The sequence below is a fragment of the Entelurus aequoreus genome, linkage group LG17 (genome assembly GCF_033978785.1).
Source record: "Entelurus aequoreus isolate RoL-2023_Sb linkage group LG17, RoL_Eaeq_v1.1, whole genome shotgun sequence".
Lineage (NCBI taxonomy): Eukaryota > Metazoa > Chordata > Actinopteri > Syngnathiformes > Syngnathidae > Entelurus > Entelurus aequoreus.
The window spans coordinates 5,421,211-5,440,667 of record NC_084747.1 but is presented as its reverse complement, the minus strand read 5'-3'; the positions used below and the strand labels follow the sequence as shown (position 1 = coordinate 5,440,667).

Sequence of the window (19,457 nt, the reverse complement as noted above, 5' to 3'; positions counted from 1 at the left end):
TATTCTATGTGTCATACTTGATCATTTCGCGATATTGCCATATTTTTGCTGAAAGGATTTAGTATAGAACAACGACGATAAAGACTGCAACTTTTGGTATCTGATAAAAAAAAGGCTTGCCCCTACCGGAAGTAGCGTGACGTAGTCAGTTGAACATATACGCAAAGTTCCCTATTGTTTACAATGATGGCCGCATGAAGTGAGAGAGATTCGGACCGAGAAAGCGACAATTTCCCCATTAATTTGAGCGAGGATGAAAGATTTGTGGATGAGTAAAGTGCAAGTGAAGGACTAGTGGGGAGTTGAAGCTATTCAGATAGGGAAGATGCTGTGAGAGCCGGGGGTGACCTGATATTCAGCTGGGAATGACTACAACAGTAAATAAACACAAGACATATATATACTCTATTAGCCACAACACAACCAGGCTTATATTTAATATGCCACAAATTAATCCTGCATAAAAACACCTGCGTGTTTGTTATGCTAGCTCCTAGCTCCTATGCTAGCTCCTAGCTCCATAGAACACGCCAATACAATTCAAACACCTGATCAACACACACAATCACTCAGCCCAAAAGACCGTTCACCTAACCCAAGGTTCATAAAGCTTATATATTTTAAAAAAGTTACGTACATACGCAAAAAAAAGTTGCGCACAAACGGTCAACCGATCAAATGTTTAGAAGCCAAAGCTGCATACTCACAGTAGCACGTCTGCGTCTTTGTCATCCAAATCAAAGTAATCCTGGTAAGAGTCTGTGTTGTCCCAGTTCTCTACAGGCGTCTGTGTATCGAAGTCAAAAGTCCTCCTGGTTAGAGTCTCTGTTATCCGAGTTCTTCCATCTTGACTGCATCTTTCGGGAATGTAAACAAAGAAGCGCCGGCTGTGTACTGTTGTTGCTGACTACGTTCGAAAAATACGTCCATTTCGCACCGACAACTTTCTTCTTTGCTTGCTCAGCTTCCTTCTCCATAATGCAATGAACATGATTGCAACAGATTCACGAACACAGATGTCCAGAATACTGTGGAATTATGAAATGAAAACAGAGCTTTTTCGTATTGGCTTCAATGTGGAAGGCATACCCGTGTTCCCCGGGCTACGTCACGCGCATACGTCATCCTCAGAGGCGTTTCGAACCGGAAGTTTAGCGGCAAATTTAAAATGTCACTTTATAAGTTAACCCGGCCGTATTGGCATGTGTTATAATGTTAAGATTTCATCATTGATATATAAACTATCAGACTGCGTGGTCGGTAGTAGTGGCTTTCAGTAGGCCTTTAAGCAAGTTCTACTGTAATCAGGTTGCCTTTCTGGACTTCTCCAGGCCAAACATGTTCATGCTCGTCAGTTAATGTGTTTTAATGTGGAAAATAACCAAGATTTTCTTCCTTTTTCATAAAGTTGATGTTGAAATTCGTGCCCAGTCCATTTGCTTTTGTTCCACATGGATGCCGTGCATCCATTACAGGGAGCTAAACAGAAGATGAGAGCAGCAGCAGGACAGAATCTTGGAACAGTCGTCTGGTTCGACTAGAAACTAAAAAAAAAAGGGTTGAAAATGACAAGAGCAATCAATTATGCTTTGAGAGGACGGCAGAGAAACATAACCTGACGCTCGCTGAGTGGCATCGAAATGAGTTTTTTGGCCTTTCTCCACTCCATTGGAAGAAGTCGGAGCTGACAGGAGGACCATCTCCCAAAAGTCAGTGCAGTCCTCACATTTCATTCCATCTTGCCCAGAGAATAAAAACGCTCAGAAAGGGAGAAATGCCAAAACGACGTCGGTCCGGGCCGCTCCAATCCTGCAACCACCGTGAAGGGTAGAAATGGCCTCTTCCAGCACGGGAGAGGATCTGCTGCTATGATACTTGAAGGGGTACTGCACTGATTGCCGCCGTTTATGCGTAGCTGTGCCAGTTCCGGTTCGGTTGATTGGCAACACTAAATTGGCTCAAGTGTGTGAATGTGAGTGTCAATCAATCAATCAAAGTTTACTTATATAGCCCTGTGGAGAGGCGGGGCCGGCAGTCCGACAGCGAGGCAGGGCACACCGGAGCCCGCTCCAAGATGGCGGCGAGGAGGCGTGGACGGCGAGCAAGCAGCGAGGCGTCACACACAATATCAGGTGCGTGGATCGCGCACCTGGGCACAATTGAGTAATCCCCTCTCAGTGTGTAAAAGGGCGGCAGCCGAGAACGACGGGGCGGAGAGAGTTGGGGAGTCCGAAGCAGACGCAGCGCGCAAGAGACCGGGAGCCAGACGGAGACAAGGACGTGGTGCTAAAAAGCAGACGGCGAAGCGAGCAGAGCCAGGTGGAGCTGAAAAGCGACCCGGAGCAAGAAGACGCAGCTTTATTGAAAGAATAAAGAAAAGTTCAAACCTGCTCGACAATGTCCTTCCTTGGTGGTCCTGAGAACCTTCACGACAGCCGGGAACTGTCACAAGCCCTAAATCACGAGTGTCTCAAAAGGCTGCACAAGCCACAACGACATCCCTCGGCTCAGATCCCACAATCCCACAATCTGTGTTGGCCCTGCGATGGGGTGGCGACTTGTCCAGGGTGTCATCGGCGGTCACTCGGACGAGTATGACGACCCTCCTGGTAGGGGTGTATCCCTTTATGGAGGATGCCTGTGCGTGACTTAGTTTAACGTGGGGAGACTGGTGCACAGACAGTCACCACACCATCCTTGACAGAACAGGGTCAGGGTCCAGTGGCATGGAGTCCAAGACGACTGGGGACCCTTTTCTGCTGCAGCCTTCTTCCGCCATCGCAGCCGTTGTGGTAGTTCTTAAATCGACCGTCTTCCGCCTGCTCCGCCGTATCCCTGGCTAGGGGGCAGTAGTAAAGGGGTTAACCTCCTAGTGCTCCAAGAACCCATAGAGGAGCCTCCACTGCCGGATGCACTTTAACGTCATTCCCAGGGTGTACTCCGCCTTCCGCCCGATTGTAGCTAAGATAGGCTCCAGCACCCCCCCGCGACCCGAAAGGGACAAGCGGTAGAAAATGGATGGATGGATGTGCCAGTTTGCACATTAAAGTTAAAGTAGCAAAGATTGTCACACACACACTAGGTGTGGTGAAATTTGTCCTCCGCATTCGACCCATCCCCATGTTCACCCCCTAGGAGGTGAGGGGAGCAGTGAGCAGCAGCTGTGGCCGCGCCCGGTAAGAATTTTTGGTGATTCAACCCCCTAATTCCAACCCTTGATGAAGAGTGCCAAGCAGGGAGGTAATGGGTCCCATTTTTATAGTCTTTGGTATGACTCGGCCGGGATTTGAACTCACAACCTACCGATCTCACACTCTAACCACGGTATAGCTCGGTTGGTAGAGTGGCCGTGCCAGCAACTTGAGGGTTCCAGGTTCGATCCCCGCTTCCGCCATCCTAGTCACTGCCGTTGTGTCCTTGGGCAAGACACTTTACCCACCTGCTCCCAGTGCCACCCACACTGGTTTAAATGTCACTTAGATATTGGGTTTTACTATGTAAAGCGCTTTGAGTCACTTGAGAAAAAGCGCTATATAAAATGTAATTCACTTCACTTCACTGAGTAGGTGGAGTTCTAAATATAGATGCAAAACAGAGGCCGCAAAAACAATTTCAGTCTTGATAAATCACAGTGCGACTGCTAAATGCTAACATTTGCATCATCTACTGTTGTGGGCGGTCTAATAATTTGCAAATATTCTGCATACATATAAATACACTTTTCCACTTTGCATCAGTCCATCTTGGATGAGCTCGGGGCCCAGCGAAGCTCTGGGTGTTGTTGATAAATGGCTTTCGCTTTGCATAGCAGAGTTTTAACTTGCACTTACAGATGTAGCGACACACTGTAGTTACTGACAGTGGTTTTCTGAAGTGTTCCTGAGCCCTTGTGGTGATATCCTTTACACACTGATGTGGCTTTTTGATGCAGTACCGCCTGAGGGATCCAAGGTCCGTAATACCATGGCTTACCTGCAGTGATTTCTCCAGATTCTCTGAACCTTTTGATGACATCACGGAGCGTAGATGGTGAAATCCCTAAATTCCTTGCAATAGAAATGTTGTTCTTAAACTGTTCGACAATTTGCTCAGGCATTTGTTGACAAAGTGGTGACCCTCGCCCCGTCCTTGTTTGTGAATGACTGAGCATTTCATGGAAGCTGCTTTTATACCCAATCATGGCACCCACCTGTTCACCAATTAGCCTGTTCACCTGTGGGATGTTCCAAATTGATTTATTTAGTTTATTGAGTTTATTAAGGATCCCCATTAGTCTACACCGCAGTGGAGACTATTCTTCCTGGGGTCCAGGCAAAAAACATCACACAATCACAAAACAAAAGATTAAAATGCAGTACAACATGATCAAATAATAAAATGTTGTAATACAAAAATAGCAACAACAAAGAACCAAAAAAATAATAATAACTTCGAGTTTACATAATATTGTTCATACCAAAGATAAAAAGAGCAATATAAAAATATATATATATATATATTTTTGCCAAAAAAAAATAAAACAAAGAACCAATGGCCTAAAATATATACATTAGTGTACCAAAGACAAACAGTAAGTGACGAAAAAAGTTCCATCCACCATTTTCTACTGCTTGTCCCATAATCAATAAAATAGTCAATAAAAACAGTCATGACATTAGGTACAATCTAGAATCATCTCTTTCCGCAATACTTCTCCTCTTAGTCTATTCTTAAAACCCACTCTGCATTCCTCAACGTTCTCACTCTTTTTTGCCACTTGTGCCAGCTTTTTTGAAACATGTTGCCGGCATCAAATTCCAAATGAGCTAACATTTGCAAAAAATAACACATTTTCCAGTTGGAACGTTAAATATCTTGTCTTTGCAGTCTATACAATTGAATAGAAGTGGGAAAGGATTTGCTAATCATTGTATTTTGTTTTTATTTACCATTTACACAACGTGACAACTTTAGTAGATCAGACCTTTATTCTCTTTTACACGAACTTGACTCACATCGCCGTAGTACTTCCTGTCCATGAAAGGTTCCCTGCTAGATGCTGCACGGCGTGGAAAAAGGAAATGTTTAACTCGGCTTTCATCTCCCAGAAAGAAATGCTCAGGAGAATGAATTGAGCCAAACTCTCCGCATGAATCCATACACGTGCGCGAGCCACTCAACTGTAGCGCGTTTGACTCGCGATGTTATCTCGCCATCATTACCGCGTGGCACTTTTTTTTATTTTTATTCCAAAGCATCAGCGCATAAAAGGAGATGATACATTTACAGAGACAAAGTTTTTTTTTTTTAAAAACAAGAAATCAATATTTCGTCATGGAGACAAATGGCCTCCATTTACTTTTGGCCGCGCCACGTTTGTTTTGGGCTAATATTTCAAAATAAAAGGCATCACAGAACAAATTAAAGGTCAAATGTGTCCTGATGATTGATTCAAGCGGCTTCTGCTTGCTCAATTTTACTCAAGCTCGACTCGGAAATGTTATTTTTGTGTGTGTTTTTTTTGTTTTTTTTAAGTAAGAATTTATAGCTTCATTTTAATTCATGTTACCATGAATTGATTAACTTAAACAAGTTGAAAAACTTATTCGGGTGTTACCACACTGCAAAAAGTCAGTGTTCAAAAACAAGAACAAAAAATATAAAAATGAGGGGCATTTTATTCGAACTAAGCAAAATTATCTGCCAATAGAACAAGAAAATTTGGCATGTCAAGACTTTCCAAAACAAGTAAAATTATTATCAATGAACCCAAAAATACCTTAAAATAAGTATATTCTCACTAATAACAAGTGCACTTTTCTCAGTTGAAAAAAATCAAGACCTTTTTGCTCAATATGTTGAAAAATATTCTTAAATTAGTTAAATGCTAGTGCCATTATCTTGACATAATGATATGCGCTCGACATCATGATTTCTTTTTTCATGCTTGAAATAAGAAATGATGACTTTAAAAAAGCAGTTTTATACTTGTGAGTGTTGATGACACAGCTTTGCAACAGTTGATATTCTAGTTTCAAGCATGTTTTACTCAATATAGGTCATCAAATCTCAGCAACTGAGATCATGTAGGACCAAAACCCTTAAAACAAGTAAAACATTCTCACATAAAATCTGCTTAGTGAGAAGAATTATCTTATCAGACAGAAAATAAGCAAGTATCACCCTTATTTGGGATGTTTCATCTTACTTAGATTTCAGTTTTTGCAGTGCATTTAGTGGTCAATTGTACGGAATATGTACTGTACTGTGCAATCTACTAATAAAAGTCTCAATTAATCAATCAATGCCTTGCTGCAGCTGCCCTCAGTCTCCTCATGGATGAAATACGCCTCTTAGGGCGACCGCTCATTTTAAAATAGTCTCCTTTACCCGTTGGACTACACTTTCTATAAGACAAAAAATGAATCTATTGAAATGATTTAGCAACTATTATTAGTAGAGTTCATTGAAAGCAGGTGATGATTGAAAATAATGACAGCCTATTTGCGTGATCTTTGATAATGATTTAGAGTGCATGAGAAAGTGGACAAGCAGTGGCTCTCATTTGCCGTCATACAGTATGAGCAACATAACTAATGTTGTAATAAAGAGCGTTTAAAACCAAGATTTTAGCCACTGCTGTCTTGTGGCGTCAATTGAAAAACAGCACCAGGAAGTTGCCTACAGCCACAGTTTTAAGCAAACTATTTTAAACCCTGGTTGTAGTTTTCTTTTTGTGTACCACCTGGCAAGTATAGGAGCTAATTGAATAGCGTTAATTGAAGCACTTGCGTCAAGGGTTTCACATTTGGATCGATACGGTACCGATTTGTGGTATCTGCGAATGGAAACAGCTGCTCAACGCTACCAATTACCAGTAGTTTTGTGTGTGTGTTCAAATGTTTTCATAAATGTTGTTGTTTTTTTTAAATGTTTTTTTATTTAACATTTATTGCTGTGCTAATCCAGTTGCTTTCTGACACTTCTGTGTCTCATTTGCATGTACTGTACTGTACTATATTATATAGTCTACTATATGATATAGTACAGTACAGTACGAGAATTCCAAATTGTTAGATGGCTGTAGTCTTTAGGTTTAGTATAGGCCTTAGTTAAAGTTAAAATACCACTGATAGTCACACACACACACTAGGTGTGGTGAAATTACCCTCTGCATGTGACCCCTTGTTCCACCTCCTGGGAGGTGAGGGGAGCAGTGAGCAGCAGCGGTAGCCACGCTCGAGAATCATTTTGGTGATTTAACCCCCAATTCCAACCCACTGAGCAGGCTCACAAGGCCACTGAGCAGGCTAGCCAGAAAGTAGTCTCTAACATTAAGTTGAAATTGCCAGCCTTGTCTTTTGTTGAGCCCTACAAAGTGTTGATACAGTAGGTATTGTACTTCTTACACCAGCTGTTTAATTGTAACGTTCAAACTGGTTGTAGTTTCCATGACAACATTTGGAGGTGTTGAAATCGCCATGTAAAACTGCTAATGCTAATCGGCAGCATGCCGATGGCATATCTAATGTAAATTAGCACCGAGCTAGAGCATTTTTGAAAAGTGAATTCCTACTTCTTTTGTTGAGCCCTACAAAGTGTTGATACAGTAGGTATTGTACTTCTTACACACCAGCTGTTTAATTGTAACGTGCAAACTGGTTGCAGTTTCCATGACAACATTTGGAGGTGTTGAAATCGCCATGTAAAACTGCTAATGCTAGTCGGTAGCATGACCTTGGCATCCATCAATCCATCCATTTTTCTACCGCTTGGCATATCTAATGTAAATTAGCATCGAGCTAGAGCATTTTTGAAAAGTGTCTGTTCTGAATTCCTACTTTTTTTGTTGAGCCCTACAACGTGTTGATACAGTAGGTATTGTACTTCTTACACACCAGCTGTTTAATTGTAACGTGCAAACTGGTTGTAGTTTCCATGACAACATTTGGAAGTGTTGAAATCGCCATGTAAAACTGCTAATGCTAATCGGCAGCATGCCGATGGCATTAGCTATTTGGCTACAAACACTGTGATGCATGCATCGGATAACTGTTCAGATGTCTATGTTTTTGTATCTGTCCCTATTTCAAATAAACCTCTATAATAATAATATCTAATGTAAATTAGCATCGAGCTAGAGCATTTTTGAAAAGTGACTGTTCTGTATTCCTACTTCTTTTGTTGAGCCCTACAAAGTGTTGATACAGTAGGTATTGTACTTCTTACACACCAGCTGTTTAATTGTAACGAGCAAACCGGTTGTAGTTTCCATGACAACATTTGGAGGTGCTGAAATCGCCATGTAAAACTGCTAATGCTAGTCGGTAGCATGACCTTGGCATCCATCAATCCATCCATTTTTCTACCACTTGGCATATCTAATGTAAATTAGCATCGAGCTAGAGCATTTTTGAAAAGTGACTGTTCTGAATTCCTGCTTCTTTTGTTGAGCCCTACAAAGTGTTGATACAGTAGGTATTGTACTTCTTACACACCAGCTGTTTAATTGTAACGTGCAAACCGGTTGTAGTTTCCATGACAACATTTGGAAGTGTTGAAATCGCCATGTAAAACTGCTAATGCTAATCGGTAGCATGCCGATGGCATATCTAATGTAAATTAGCATCGAGCTAGAGCATCTTTGAAAAGTGACTGTTCTGAATTCCTACTTCTTTTGTTGAGTCCTACAAAGTGTTGATACTGTAGGTATTGCACTTCTTACACACCAGCTGTTTAATTGTAACGAGCAAACCGGTTGTAGTTTCCATGACAACATTTGGAGGTGTTGAAATCGCCATGTAAAACTGCTAATGCTAGTCGGTAGCATGACCTTGGCATCCATCAATCCATCCATTTTTCTACCGCTTGGCATATCTAATGTAAATTAGCATCGAGCTAGAGCATTTTTGAAAAGTGACTGTTCTGAATTCCTACTTCTTTTGTTGAGCCCTACAAAGTGTTGATACAGTAGGTATTGTACTTCTTACACACCAGCTGTTTAATTGTAACGTGCAAACCGGTTGTAGTTTCCATGACAACATTTGGAGGTGTTGAAATCGCCATGTAAAACTGCTAATGCTAATCGGCAGCATGCCGATGGCATATCTAATGTAAATTAGCATCGAGCTAGAGCATTTCCAAAAGTGAATGTTCTGAATGCCTACTTCCACACAAGTAACACTGACAATAATAATATTAATAATTGAGAGTGCACAAACATGCGAGTAGAGCATCAACAATGCAACCTTTGGAGGATTGAGGGCACGCCAACACGATATTATATTACAGGAAGTGGACTCTTAAATACAGAGAAGGCGTCTGCTGCCCTCCAACATCTTATTAAGGGAGAGGAAAGAGAGAGATTATTTTTGAGCTCTCCATTAACGGGCACGGTCGCCGCCATCCATCACGGCGGCTCGACGTCGTTTCACAAGTTAGCGGCGGAGCGCGCCACATCTCTCCAAATCGATAGGCGGGTCATCGCAGCCGCCGCCATTTTTTATACACGCGCTCCAAGCCGTGCACGCGCAGTCTTGGGGCACTAGGAGGTTAACCCCTAGTACCTGACTAGGGGTTAAATAAAATATTTATTTTATTTACATATAAATAAAAGAAATACTTGAATTTCAGTGTTCCGGTGGCTATCCATTAGATGGCAGTATTGTCCTGTTTAACTTCTCCGTTCATGATGAGTATATCATTTCCGCCACCGTGTTCAATGGAGAAGTCTGTTCTACAAAATGTACAGGCAACATACCCCTTCCCCTTCGAACTGTCCTGGATGAACTGAAATTCTTGTTGCCATTCGTTTTGGAACTCGCAAGCGTATTTCTTCATCTTGCTCGTCGACGGCGTCGCCGTGTCTGTAACTTCCTCGTTCTTCTGCTTCGTCTCCTTGTTGTGCGCGCAGTTGTGCACTCTACTCTCTAAAAGCCCTAGATGCTATGACGTCATTGGGCGGGCGAGCTGTTCATATTGTGGGAAAGCGGACGTGAGAACAGGCTGTCCCCACTCAGTCTCAGGTCCGCATTGAGCTGGAGGGGGCGTGGCCTCCGGCTCCGGCTGAATACCGGGAGTTTGTCGGGAGAAAATCTCTGCCGGGAGGTTGTCGGGAGAGGCGCTGAATACCGGGATTCTCCCGCTAAAAACGGGAGGGTTGACAAGTATGGGCTAACCCAGCGTGAAGTTGAAACAGCAGTGTTATGTTAGCATTAGCACAACTAGGCTAGCTCCTGTCGCTGACGTTTGTGTCCCCCTGCTCCTCTCCTTAATGTCCCGCTGTGGTATGTAATATATGGCGTCTATTACGTTGGACAGTGCGGTGTTAGCCCCCCCCTCCGCGACCACAAGTGGGTGATGAAACTAAGCAATTTTCAGCCAAAGTACCTGAGCAGACTGCGAGAGTAAGGCTGGCATAAATATCATTTTGCCTCGTTTTGGCCACTTGGTGGAAGAATAATCCCAACGGTGATGTCACTGCACAAACACCTCCAAGGCGTTTTACTCTCTTTATTGTTAAACGGGCAGGCCTGAGACACACAACGCGCACTCTTTTGTGGACGCCATCTGCCACAGATGAGACCGTCAAACAAACACACACACAAAGAAAACTTTAGATACTCTCCAGCAGGAGAAGTGAAACGTCTTCTTTCATCCCCTCTATTATGTCGGTGTGACAACCGTCCCCTCCCGCCCTCCCCCGCCCCCTCCCCCTGCAGCCCTCCTGGGTGAATAATGATGTTTCCACAAGGAGAGGAGGCCTGAGGCGACGTGTCCTGATGGTCCAATCCAGGCCAGAGTACGCGGGGAAAAAGCTGAATCCTTACAAGTCTTGGTGTTTATTTACGGAGTTTCCCCTCATTATTCGGAATCTGTATCACCCCCCCTGAAAAAGTCCTCGCCTTCCGCGGCAAATTAGTTGGCGGCGCTCTCCGCTCGCCATCAGCATCACTGTCAAACCTTCTGCGGGCCGGCGAGGACCACTGGAGGGTTGTCGAAAGCCGAGGAGACAGCTGCTGTGCCTCCTACCCAGTTTTCCGGGGGTATCACAGTCCATGCAACAAATTGGTTTGCACATATATCGGCTCTTGATAAGCATCCTACAACCCATGGAAACACCTTAATCCGACTAACACACCTGGATATGCAATTGGAAACCAGATCTCTCAGTGGGTGGGTGACCATGACCCTCAACGCATGGGTTACAACCCAAAAGCATCCATGTCATACTTGCCAACCTTGAGACGTCCGATACCGGGAGGTGGGGGTTGGGGGGTGGGGGCGTGGTTGGGGGCGTGGTTAAGAGGGGAATATATTTAAGCTAGAATTCACCAACTCAAGTATTTCATATATATATATATATATATATATATATATATATATATATATATATATATATATATATATATATATATATATATATATATATATATATATATATATATATATATATATATATATATATATGTATGAAATACTTGACTTTCAGTGAATTCTAGCTATATATATATATATATATTTATTTTATTATACATATAAATAAAATAAATACTTGAATTTCAGTGTTCTGGAGGCTATCCAGTAGAGGGCAGTATTGTCCTGTTTAAGAGTGTCACAACATTGCTGTTTACGGCAGACGAACTGCTTTACGGTAGACTAAGCGTGACTGCTGTTGTTGTGTGTTGTTACCGCGCTGGGAGGACGTTAATGAAACTGCCTAACAATAAACCCACATAAGAAACCAAGAACTCGCCCTCGATCATTCTACAGTTATGACGTCATTGGGCAGGCAAGCTGTTTATATAGTGGGAAAGCGGACGTGAGAACAGGCTGTCCCCACTCAGGTCCGCATTGAGCTGGAGGGGGCGTGGCCTCCAGCTCCGGCTGAATACCGGGAGTTTGTCGGGAGAACATTTCTGCCGGGAGGTTGTCGGGAGAGGCGCTGAATACCGGGAGTCTCCCCGCTAAAAACGGGAGGGTTGGCAAGTATGATCCATGTATCCATCCATTTTCTACCGCTTATCCCTTTCGGGGTTGCAGGGGGTGCTGGAGCCTATCTCAGCTACAATCGGGCGGAAGGCAGGGTACACCCTGGACAAGTCGCCACCTCATCACAGGGCCAACACAGATAGACAGACAACATTCACACACCAGGGACCATTTAGCGTTGCCAATCAACCTATCCCCAGGTGCATGTCTTTGGAGGTGGGAGGGGCCTATCCCCAGGTGCATGTCTTTGGAGGTGGGAGGGGCCTATCCCCAGGTGCATGTCTTTGGAGGTGGGAGGGGCCTATCCCCAGGTGCATGTCTTTGGGGGTGGGAGGAAGCCGGAGTACCCGGAGGGAACCCACGCAGTCACGGGGAGAACATGCAAACTCCACACAGAAAGATCCCGAGCGCAGGGGATCGAACCCAGGACCTTCGTATTGTGAGGCAGACGCACTAACCCCTCTCCCACCGTGCTGCCCAACCCAAATGGAGATACCATTAGATGAAAAAAACATAAGCAACAACTAGAAATGAGGCCAGCCAGTGCGGTTGTGCCAGCGTGGAGGTCAACAAACCTCAATCCCCAACACCTTGAGAGCTCGTGCTCAGGCTTTTAGCTCGCCGACTAGCACGCTTGCAACGAGGTTCGAGTCCCGGCCGGAACAAATGCAGGGGCTGGACCAGGTAGGTTACACCAGTGTGTACATTGGTGAACCTCACTCACTCATTCAGTGAACCAAGGTCCGTGCCCTCCTGGGGGCTCTTGCATAATTACTGGTGACTTTTGTGAGCGATAAGGTATGATTTTTCTTAAATGACATTGTTTTTTGTGAGTATTTGTGTTTACATTCTTCTGTTTGCCTACCACCACCATGATTGATGGTAGGCGTGGTGTTCCTGGGATTAAAGGCCTCACCTTTTCTCCTCCAAACATATTGCTGGGTATTGTGGCCAAACAGCTCCATTTTTGTTTCATCCGACATCAGTAGATCCAGCAGAAAATAAACATTACAAACAAAAAGAGGTAGCTAACATAGAAGCGGTCAGGTAATAGACAAATAGCATCAATAGCTGGATGTAGTGCGGAATGAAGGAGTTCTTGAATCGAACTGCGGAATGAAGGAGTAAGTATTGATTTGGTACTGTCATGATCCGTGGTCCGGATCATGTTTTTGTATTTTCTGTTAGTTTTGGACTCCTCTAGTTCCTGTTTGTGACACCCTCGGAGTTTGTTTTGGTTGCCATGGTTGCTCATTGTGTTCACCTGTCTCTGATTAGTGTTCGCCCGCTCACCTGCTACCCGAGCACTAATCACAGGCATTATTTAAGCCTGCCTTTGCCAGTCAGTCGGCCTGGCGTCCTTCACGTCTTCACGCAACCTACTGGTAAGTCTTGTTTGTTTCATGCCACAGTTTATGCTAAGTGTTTGCTTCATGCTCTCTTCACGTACGTTTGCTTGTCTTCCAGTCCATGCTAAGTGGTAGCTTAGTTTCGAGTGCGATCAGCACATTATTCCTTTTGCTTGTTTTCAGTTTTTTGGTACTTTGCGTTATTTTCATGTTCCTACCTGCACGTCCTGTCCAGAGTCGTCCGTTTGCATCCTGGGAGAACGAACCGCACAGGTACTGGTTTCGGGTCAAATGTAAATTATCTGTACTACAACCCAGGTCCACAGAAAGGGAGCACATTTTCATAAAAATGACCCCTTTTGTCAACAAAAGTGGTAAACCAAGTAGATCATTGATGACCTAAAAGGGCACTTTTTAGTAATAAGAAGAACACGGTGACCTTATGGGGACTGATGAGTGAGACCCATATAAAAGGCTTCCACTTTTACAAAGAGAATACGGCTCAGTTTTGGTTGTTTCTGGCGGCGGTTAGGTTCCATACCCACGTCCCGCCGCCATTAAAGGCCCATTATGTGCTTCAGCGTCCCTGCTGCCTGCTGACACTTCAAATGAAATGGGCCGTCCTAATCCTCATTAACTCGTCTGATTGCGCGTGAGAGGAAGCTGACGAAGGGTGCCACAACATCGTTCAAAGGTCAGCCAGGCGAGTCCGACTATGGCGCGTCGGGTCAATGACCGAGTCGAAACGCGACGTCGTGGACATAAAGTCACGACGCAAGTAGCCAGACAGTTTGGACGATCGTATGCTAGCTTAGACCAGGTCGTTCATCCATAGGACAAAAAGTCAGAGAGACACACCGTAGCATCATTTGCAGACTTTAATTACTGGTTTGCAAAAAATATTTTTAACCACTTAGGTGAAATCAGATAATCTCCCACGGCACACCAGACTGTATCTCACGGCCGCGGCACAGTGGTTGAAAAAGACTGCCATAGACGATAAGCTTCTTCTTTTTCTCTATCTTCTTGTTATGAGACATTCATCCTCCACTGTTGCCATTTCTAATATAAAGTAGTGTAAAGTTCTTACTTATATCTGTCAGTGAACTCGCCATGAAAGCGCTAAAACATACCGGTGTAGTGAGTTCACATTATTCACCCAAGGAACTTTAGTTATTAGAGAGTTCCGGTCGGACGATTTTTCACGGGCGTTGTTGTTGTTTCCGGATTGAAGTAAAGTGTGAATGTCATTAAAACAGTTAGCTCCATCTTTTGACACTTCTTCCACTCCCGTCCTTGCACGCTACACCGCTACAACAAAGATGACGGGGAGAAGACGCTGCCGAAGGTGAGGCCACGTAAATAAGACCCGCCCACAAAACGGTGCATCCGGAAGCGACTGTCAGAAAGCGGCTTGAAGATGATCTGTAAAACATCATCTATGCAACATTTTGACCAAAGAACCATCATTACATGTTATGTGACCACAAGGAAGTCTTTTACATTTAGAAAAAAAAATAATAATAATATGACTCCTTTAATGCGTCCTATAATCCGGTGCGCCTTATATATATAAAAAAGATCGAAAATAGACCATTCATCGGCAGGTGCGCCTTATAATCCGGTGCGCCCTATGGTCCTAACATTCATGATTTGGTAAACAATGAAGACTATTCAGAGGCTTCAACGAAGAAGCTTACCAAGCATACAAGTTTTCCTGAAGTTTGAGTGTGGGTAAACATCGAAGACAATTTACAACACCCAGGTGGTCAGCAACCCGCGGCTCTTTAGCGGCGCCCTGGTGGCTCCTTTGAGCTTTTCAAAAATGTATGGAAATGGAAAAAATGGGGTTAAAAAATATAATTTCTGTTGTAATATGGTTTGTGTAGGAGGACAAACACGACACAAAACCTTCCTAATTGTTAGAACTACCACAGTTTAATATGTTTGTGTTTATGCTTCACTGATGAGAGTATATGGCGAGCGCCGTTTTGTCCTACTAATTTCGGCGGCCCGTGAACCCACCGTTGTATGGACTGTGACTCAACAGTTTGTTTACATGTACAACTTTCTCCGACGCTGCCACAGAAAGACGTGTTTCATGCCACTCCCTCTTTGTCTCATTTTGCCCACCAAACGTTTTATGCTGTGCGTGAATGCACAAAGGTGGACTTTGTTGATGTTATTGACTTGTTGGAGTGCTAATCAGGCATATTTGGTCACTGCATGACTGCAAGCTAGTCGATGCTAACATGCTATTTAGGCTAGCTGTATGTACATATTGCATCATTGTGCCTCGTTTGTAGATATATATGAGCTCATTTAATTTCCTTTACTTATGTCCTCTGAGTATTTAGTTTATTTTTTTCATGTTTCATGACACATGATCTGTATGTCATATAGGCATATTGTTCCAGACCACAGCAAACGTTACCCATTAGAAGAAGACAGTTCCTTTAACTTGGACACACACATCTATACCTTTGGACATTTAGAGAAAAAATTATAATAATATGACTCCTTTAATGCGCCCTATAATCCGGTGCGCTTTATATATGGAAAAAGAACGAAAATAGACCATTTATCGGCGGTGCGCCTTATTATCCGGTGCGCCCTATGGTCCGGAAAATACGGTGTGTGTTTTCATAGAGCTGAAGGACATTGTCAATCAATCAATCGATGTTTATTTATATAGCCCTAAATCCCGAGTATCTCAAAGGGCTGCACAAGCCACAACGACATCCTCGGTTCAGAGCCCACATAAAGGCAAGGAAAAACTCACAACCCAGTGGGATGTCAATGACTATGAGAAACCTTGGAGAGGACCGCAGACGTGGGTGACACCCCCCTCTAGGGGAGACCGGATGCAATGGAGGTCGAGTGGGTCTAGCATAATATTGTGAAAGTCCAGTTCATAGTGGATCTAACATAATAGTGAAAGTCCAGTCCATAGTGGATCTAACATAATATTGTGAGAGTCCAGTCCATAGTGGATCTAATATAATAGTGAGAGTCCAGTCCATAGTGGATCTAACATAATAGTGAGAGTCCAGTCCATAGTGGATCTAACATAATAGTGAGAGTCTAGTCCATAGTGGATCTAACATAATAGTGTGAGAGTCCAGTCCATAGTGGATCTAACATAATATTGTGAGAGTCCAGTCCATAGTGGATTTAACATAATATTGTGAGAGTCCAGTCCATAGTAGATCTAACATAATAGTGAGAGTCCAGTCCATAGTGGATCTAACATTATATTGTGAGAGTCCAGTCCATAGTGGATCTAACATAATAGTGTGAGAGTCCAGTCCATAGTGGATCTAACATAATAGTGTGAGAGTCCAGTCCATAGTGGATCTAACATAATAGTGTGAGAGTCCAGTTCATAGTGGATCTAGCATAATATTGTGAGAGTCCAGTCCATAGTGGATGTAACATAATAGTGAGAGTCCAGTCCATAGTGGATCTAACATAATAGTGAGAGTCCAGTCCATAGTGGATCTAACATAATATTCAATCAATCAATCAATGTTTATTTATATAGCCCTAAATCACAAAAGTCTCAAAGGGCTTGTGAGAGTCCAGTCCATAGTGGATCTAACATAATAGTGAGAGTCCAGTCCATAGTGGATCTAACATAATAGTGTGAGAGTCCAGTTCATAGTGGATCTAGCATAATATTGTGAGAGTCCAGTCCATAGTGGATGTAACATAATAGTGAGAGTCCAGTCCATAGTGGATCTAACATAATAGTGAGAGTCCAGTCCATAGTGGATCTAACATAAAATTGTCCAGTCCATAGTGGATCTAACATAATATTCAATCAATCAATCAATGTTTATTTATATAGCCCTAAATCACAAAAGTCTCAAAGGGCTTGTGAGAGTCCAGTCCATAGTGGATCTAACATAATAGTGAGAGTCCAGTCCATAGTGGATCTAACATAATAGTGTGAGAGTCCAGTTCATAGTGGATCTAGCATAATATTGTGAGAGTCCAGTCCATAGTGGATGTAACATAATAGTGAGAGTCCAGTCCATAGTGGATCTAACATAATAGTGAGAGTCCAGTCCATAGTGGATCTAACATAATAGTGAGAGTCCAGTCCATAGTGGATCTAACATAATAGTGTGAGAGTCCAGTCCATAGTGGATCTAACATAATAGTGAGAGTCCAGTCCATAGTGGATCTAACATAATAGTGTGAGAGTCCAGTCCATAGTGGATCTAACATAATAGTGAGAGTCCAGTCCATAGTGGATCTAACATAATAGTGTGAGAGTCCAGTCCATAGTGGATCTAACATAATAGTGAGAGTCCAGTCCATAGTGGATCTAACATAATAGTGTGAGAGTCCAGTCCATAGTGGATCTAACATAATAGTGAGAGTCCAGTCCATAGTGGATCTAACATAATAGTGAGGGTCCAGTCCATAGTGGATCTAACATAATAGTGAGAGTCCAGTCCATAGTGGATCTAACATAATAGTGAGAGTCCAGTCCATAGTGGATCTAACATAATAGTGAGAGTCCAGTCCATAGTGGGGCCAGCCGCAGACCATTCCGAGTGGAGACAGGTCAGCAGCACAGAGATGTCCCCAACCCATGCACAGGCGAGCGGTCCACCCCGGGTCCCGACTCTGGACAGCCAACACTTCATCCATGATTTACATGTCTTACATTTACATTGTAAATATAAGACTTCAACAAAGCTAACGTACGTGAGCTGGTAGACAATTAACACACTTAACACACGTTTATGTTGACTACAAGCATCTGAAAAAGTCTTCAATCGTAACGAATTTCAGCTTTAAAATGTTGATGCTAACGTACAATTTAGTAAACATTAAATAAATGTTTGTGTCACAACGATTTTGTGACAATTTAGTGTTCCATTGATAGTAGCTTGTGTTTCATCAAACACCGAACACAATTTATAGCCCCAAGATTCCTGACTTAGTTCCTCCAGACCGACCACCACCACAAGCGTGACCCGAGCAGGAAGAAGTTTGCGGCGGCGTACTCACCGGGTCAGCCTGGTGCAGGCGATGATGCTGGCCACGATGACGCTCTCCGGCCTGGGCATGGCCACCGCCTTGAAGGTCCCCTTCCAGAACTTCTCAAAGAGCTGCTTCTGATGCAGGGTGGCGGCGCTCTCCGCCGTCTCCAGGGTCAGCGAGGCGCCGAGCTGGACCGAAGTCTCCGTTTGCATCATGGCGGGGATCCCGGGGAGAGCGTCCAAACGGGCATGGGAACGTGACCGAGGAGCTGACCAAGTACTGAAGCCAGACTGTGGGTCAGTGGGACAAAAAGCCCACCCTCTCCCAAGTGGAGGTATTGTTCTCCCGGATGAGGGTGGCGGTAGAAAAAAAGGGGGTCCTGGCGGGGGTCGGGGGGTGGGATTGGGTTTCCCTTTCACATCTGCTGCTTAGAGAGTTTGAATGAATAAGCGCTGCCGGTGGAGGAGATCCGTCCTGAGAGGCGAGCGGTTTCGGGAGAAGAGTGAGAGCCCTCGCGTGGCGTCTGACGGCGTCAGGGCGCACGAGTGACAATGAAACGAGGAGCTCAGCGGCGAGCCGCTTATTTTGTGCGTCTCGGCCAATGACGTCAAAGGAGGGAGGGGCTAGTGGGGAGGGGAGGGGGGAGGCACACGGGGCATCTTCCTTTATCCTCTCTATGACAACCCCCCATCATCATCATCACTTCACTTCTCCCTCCAGCTTCTTCTTTGTGTTCTTCCCATGGACCCTCCGACAAATAAAGATATAAAATGCTCCATTTGGTCAGCCCTCAGTGCGGCGGTACAAGCACTGTGAGCACCATTATTATTTGATATTTGCTGTTAGTGAGCAGCGTTGTACTTTTACGATCACTTTTGTTAGCATTGTTACTGTCCCACCTTGCTACAAGGTTATTTAAATATGTGTTTTTTAATCCTTTGTCTTGTTTTGTTGTTTTTTAATCCAAAAAACTATATATATGTATATATATATATATATATGTATGTATATATATATATATATATATATATATATATATATATATATATATATATATATATATATATATATATATATATATATATATATATATATATATATATATATATATGTATATGTATATACATATACACATATACA

General features: G+C 43.5%; 1 protein-coding gene across 1 annotated transcript in view; it reads right to left on the bottom strand.

The window, feature by feature from the left end:
* The window catches only part of LOC133632191 (serine/arginine repetitive matrix protein 4-like), a 131,032-nt gene extending 112,328 nt beyond the window's left edge, over positions 1-18,704 (bottom strand). Inside the window, exon 1 of the mRNA XM_062024475.1 lies at positions 18,345-18,704. Coding sequence (XP_061880459.1) covers positions 18,345-18,532 — 188 coding nt within the window. The 5' untranslated portion in view covers positions 18,533-18,704. The remainder of the gene's footprint in view (positions 1-18,344) is intronic.
* Between the last annotated feature and the right edge of the window lie 753 nt (positions 18,705-19,457).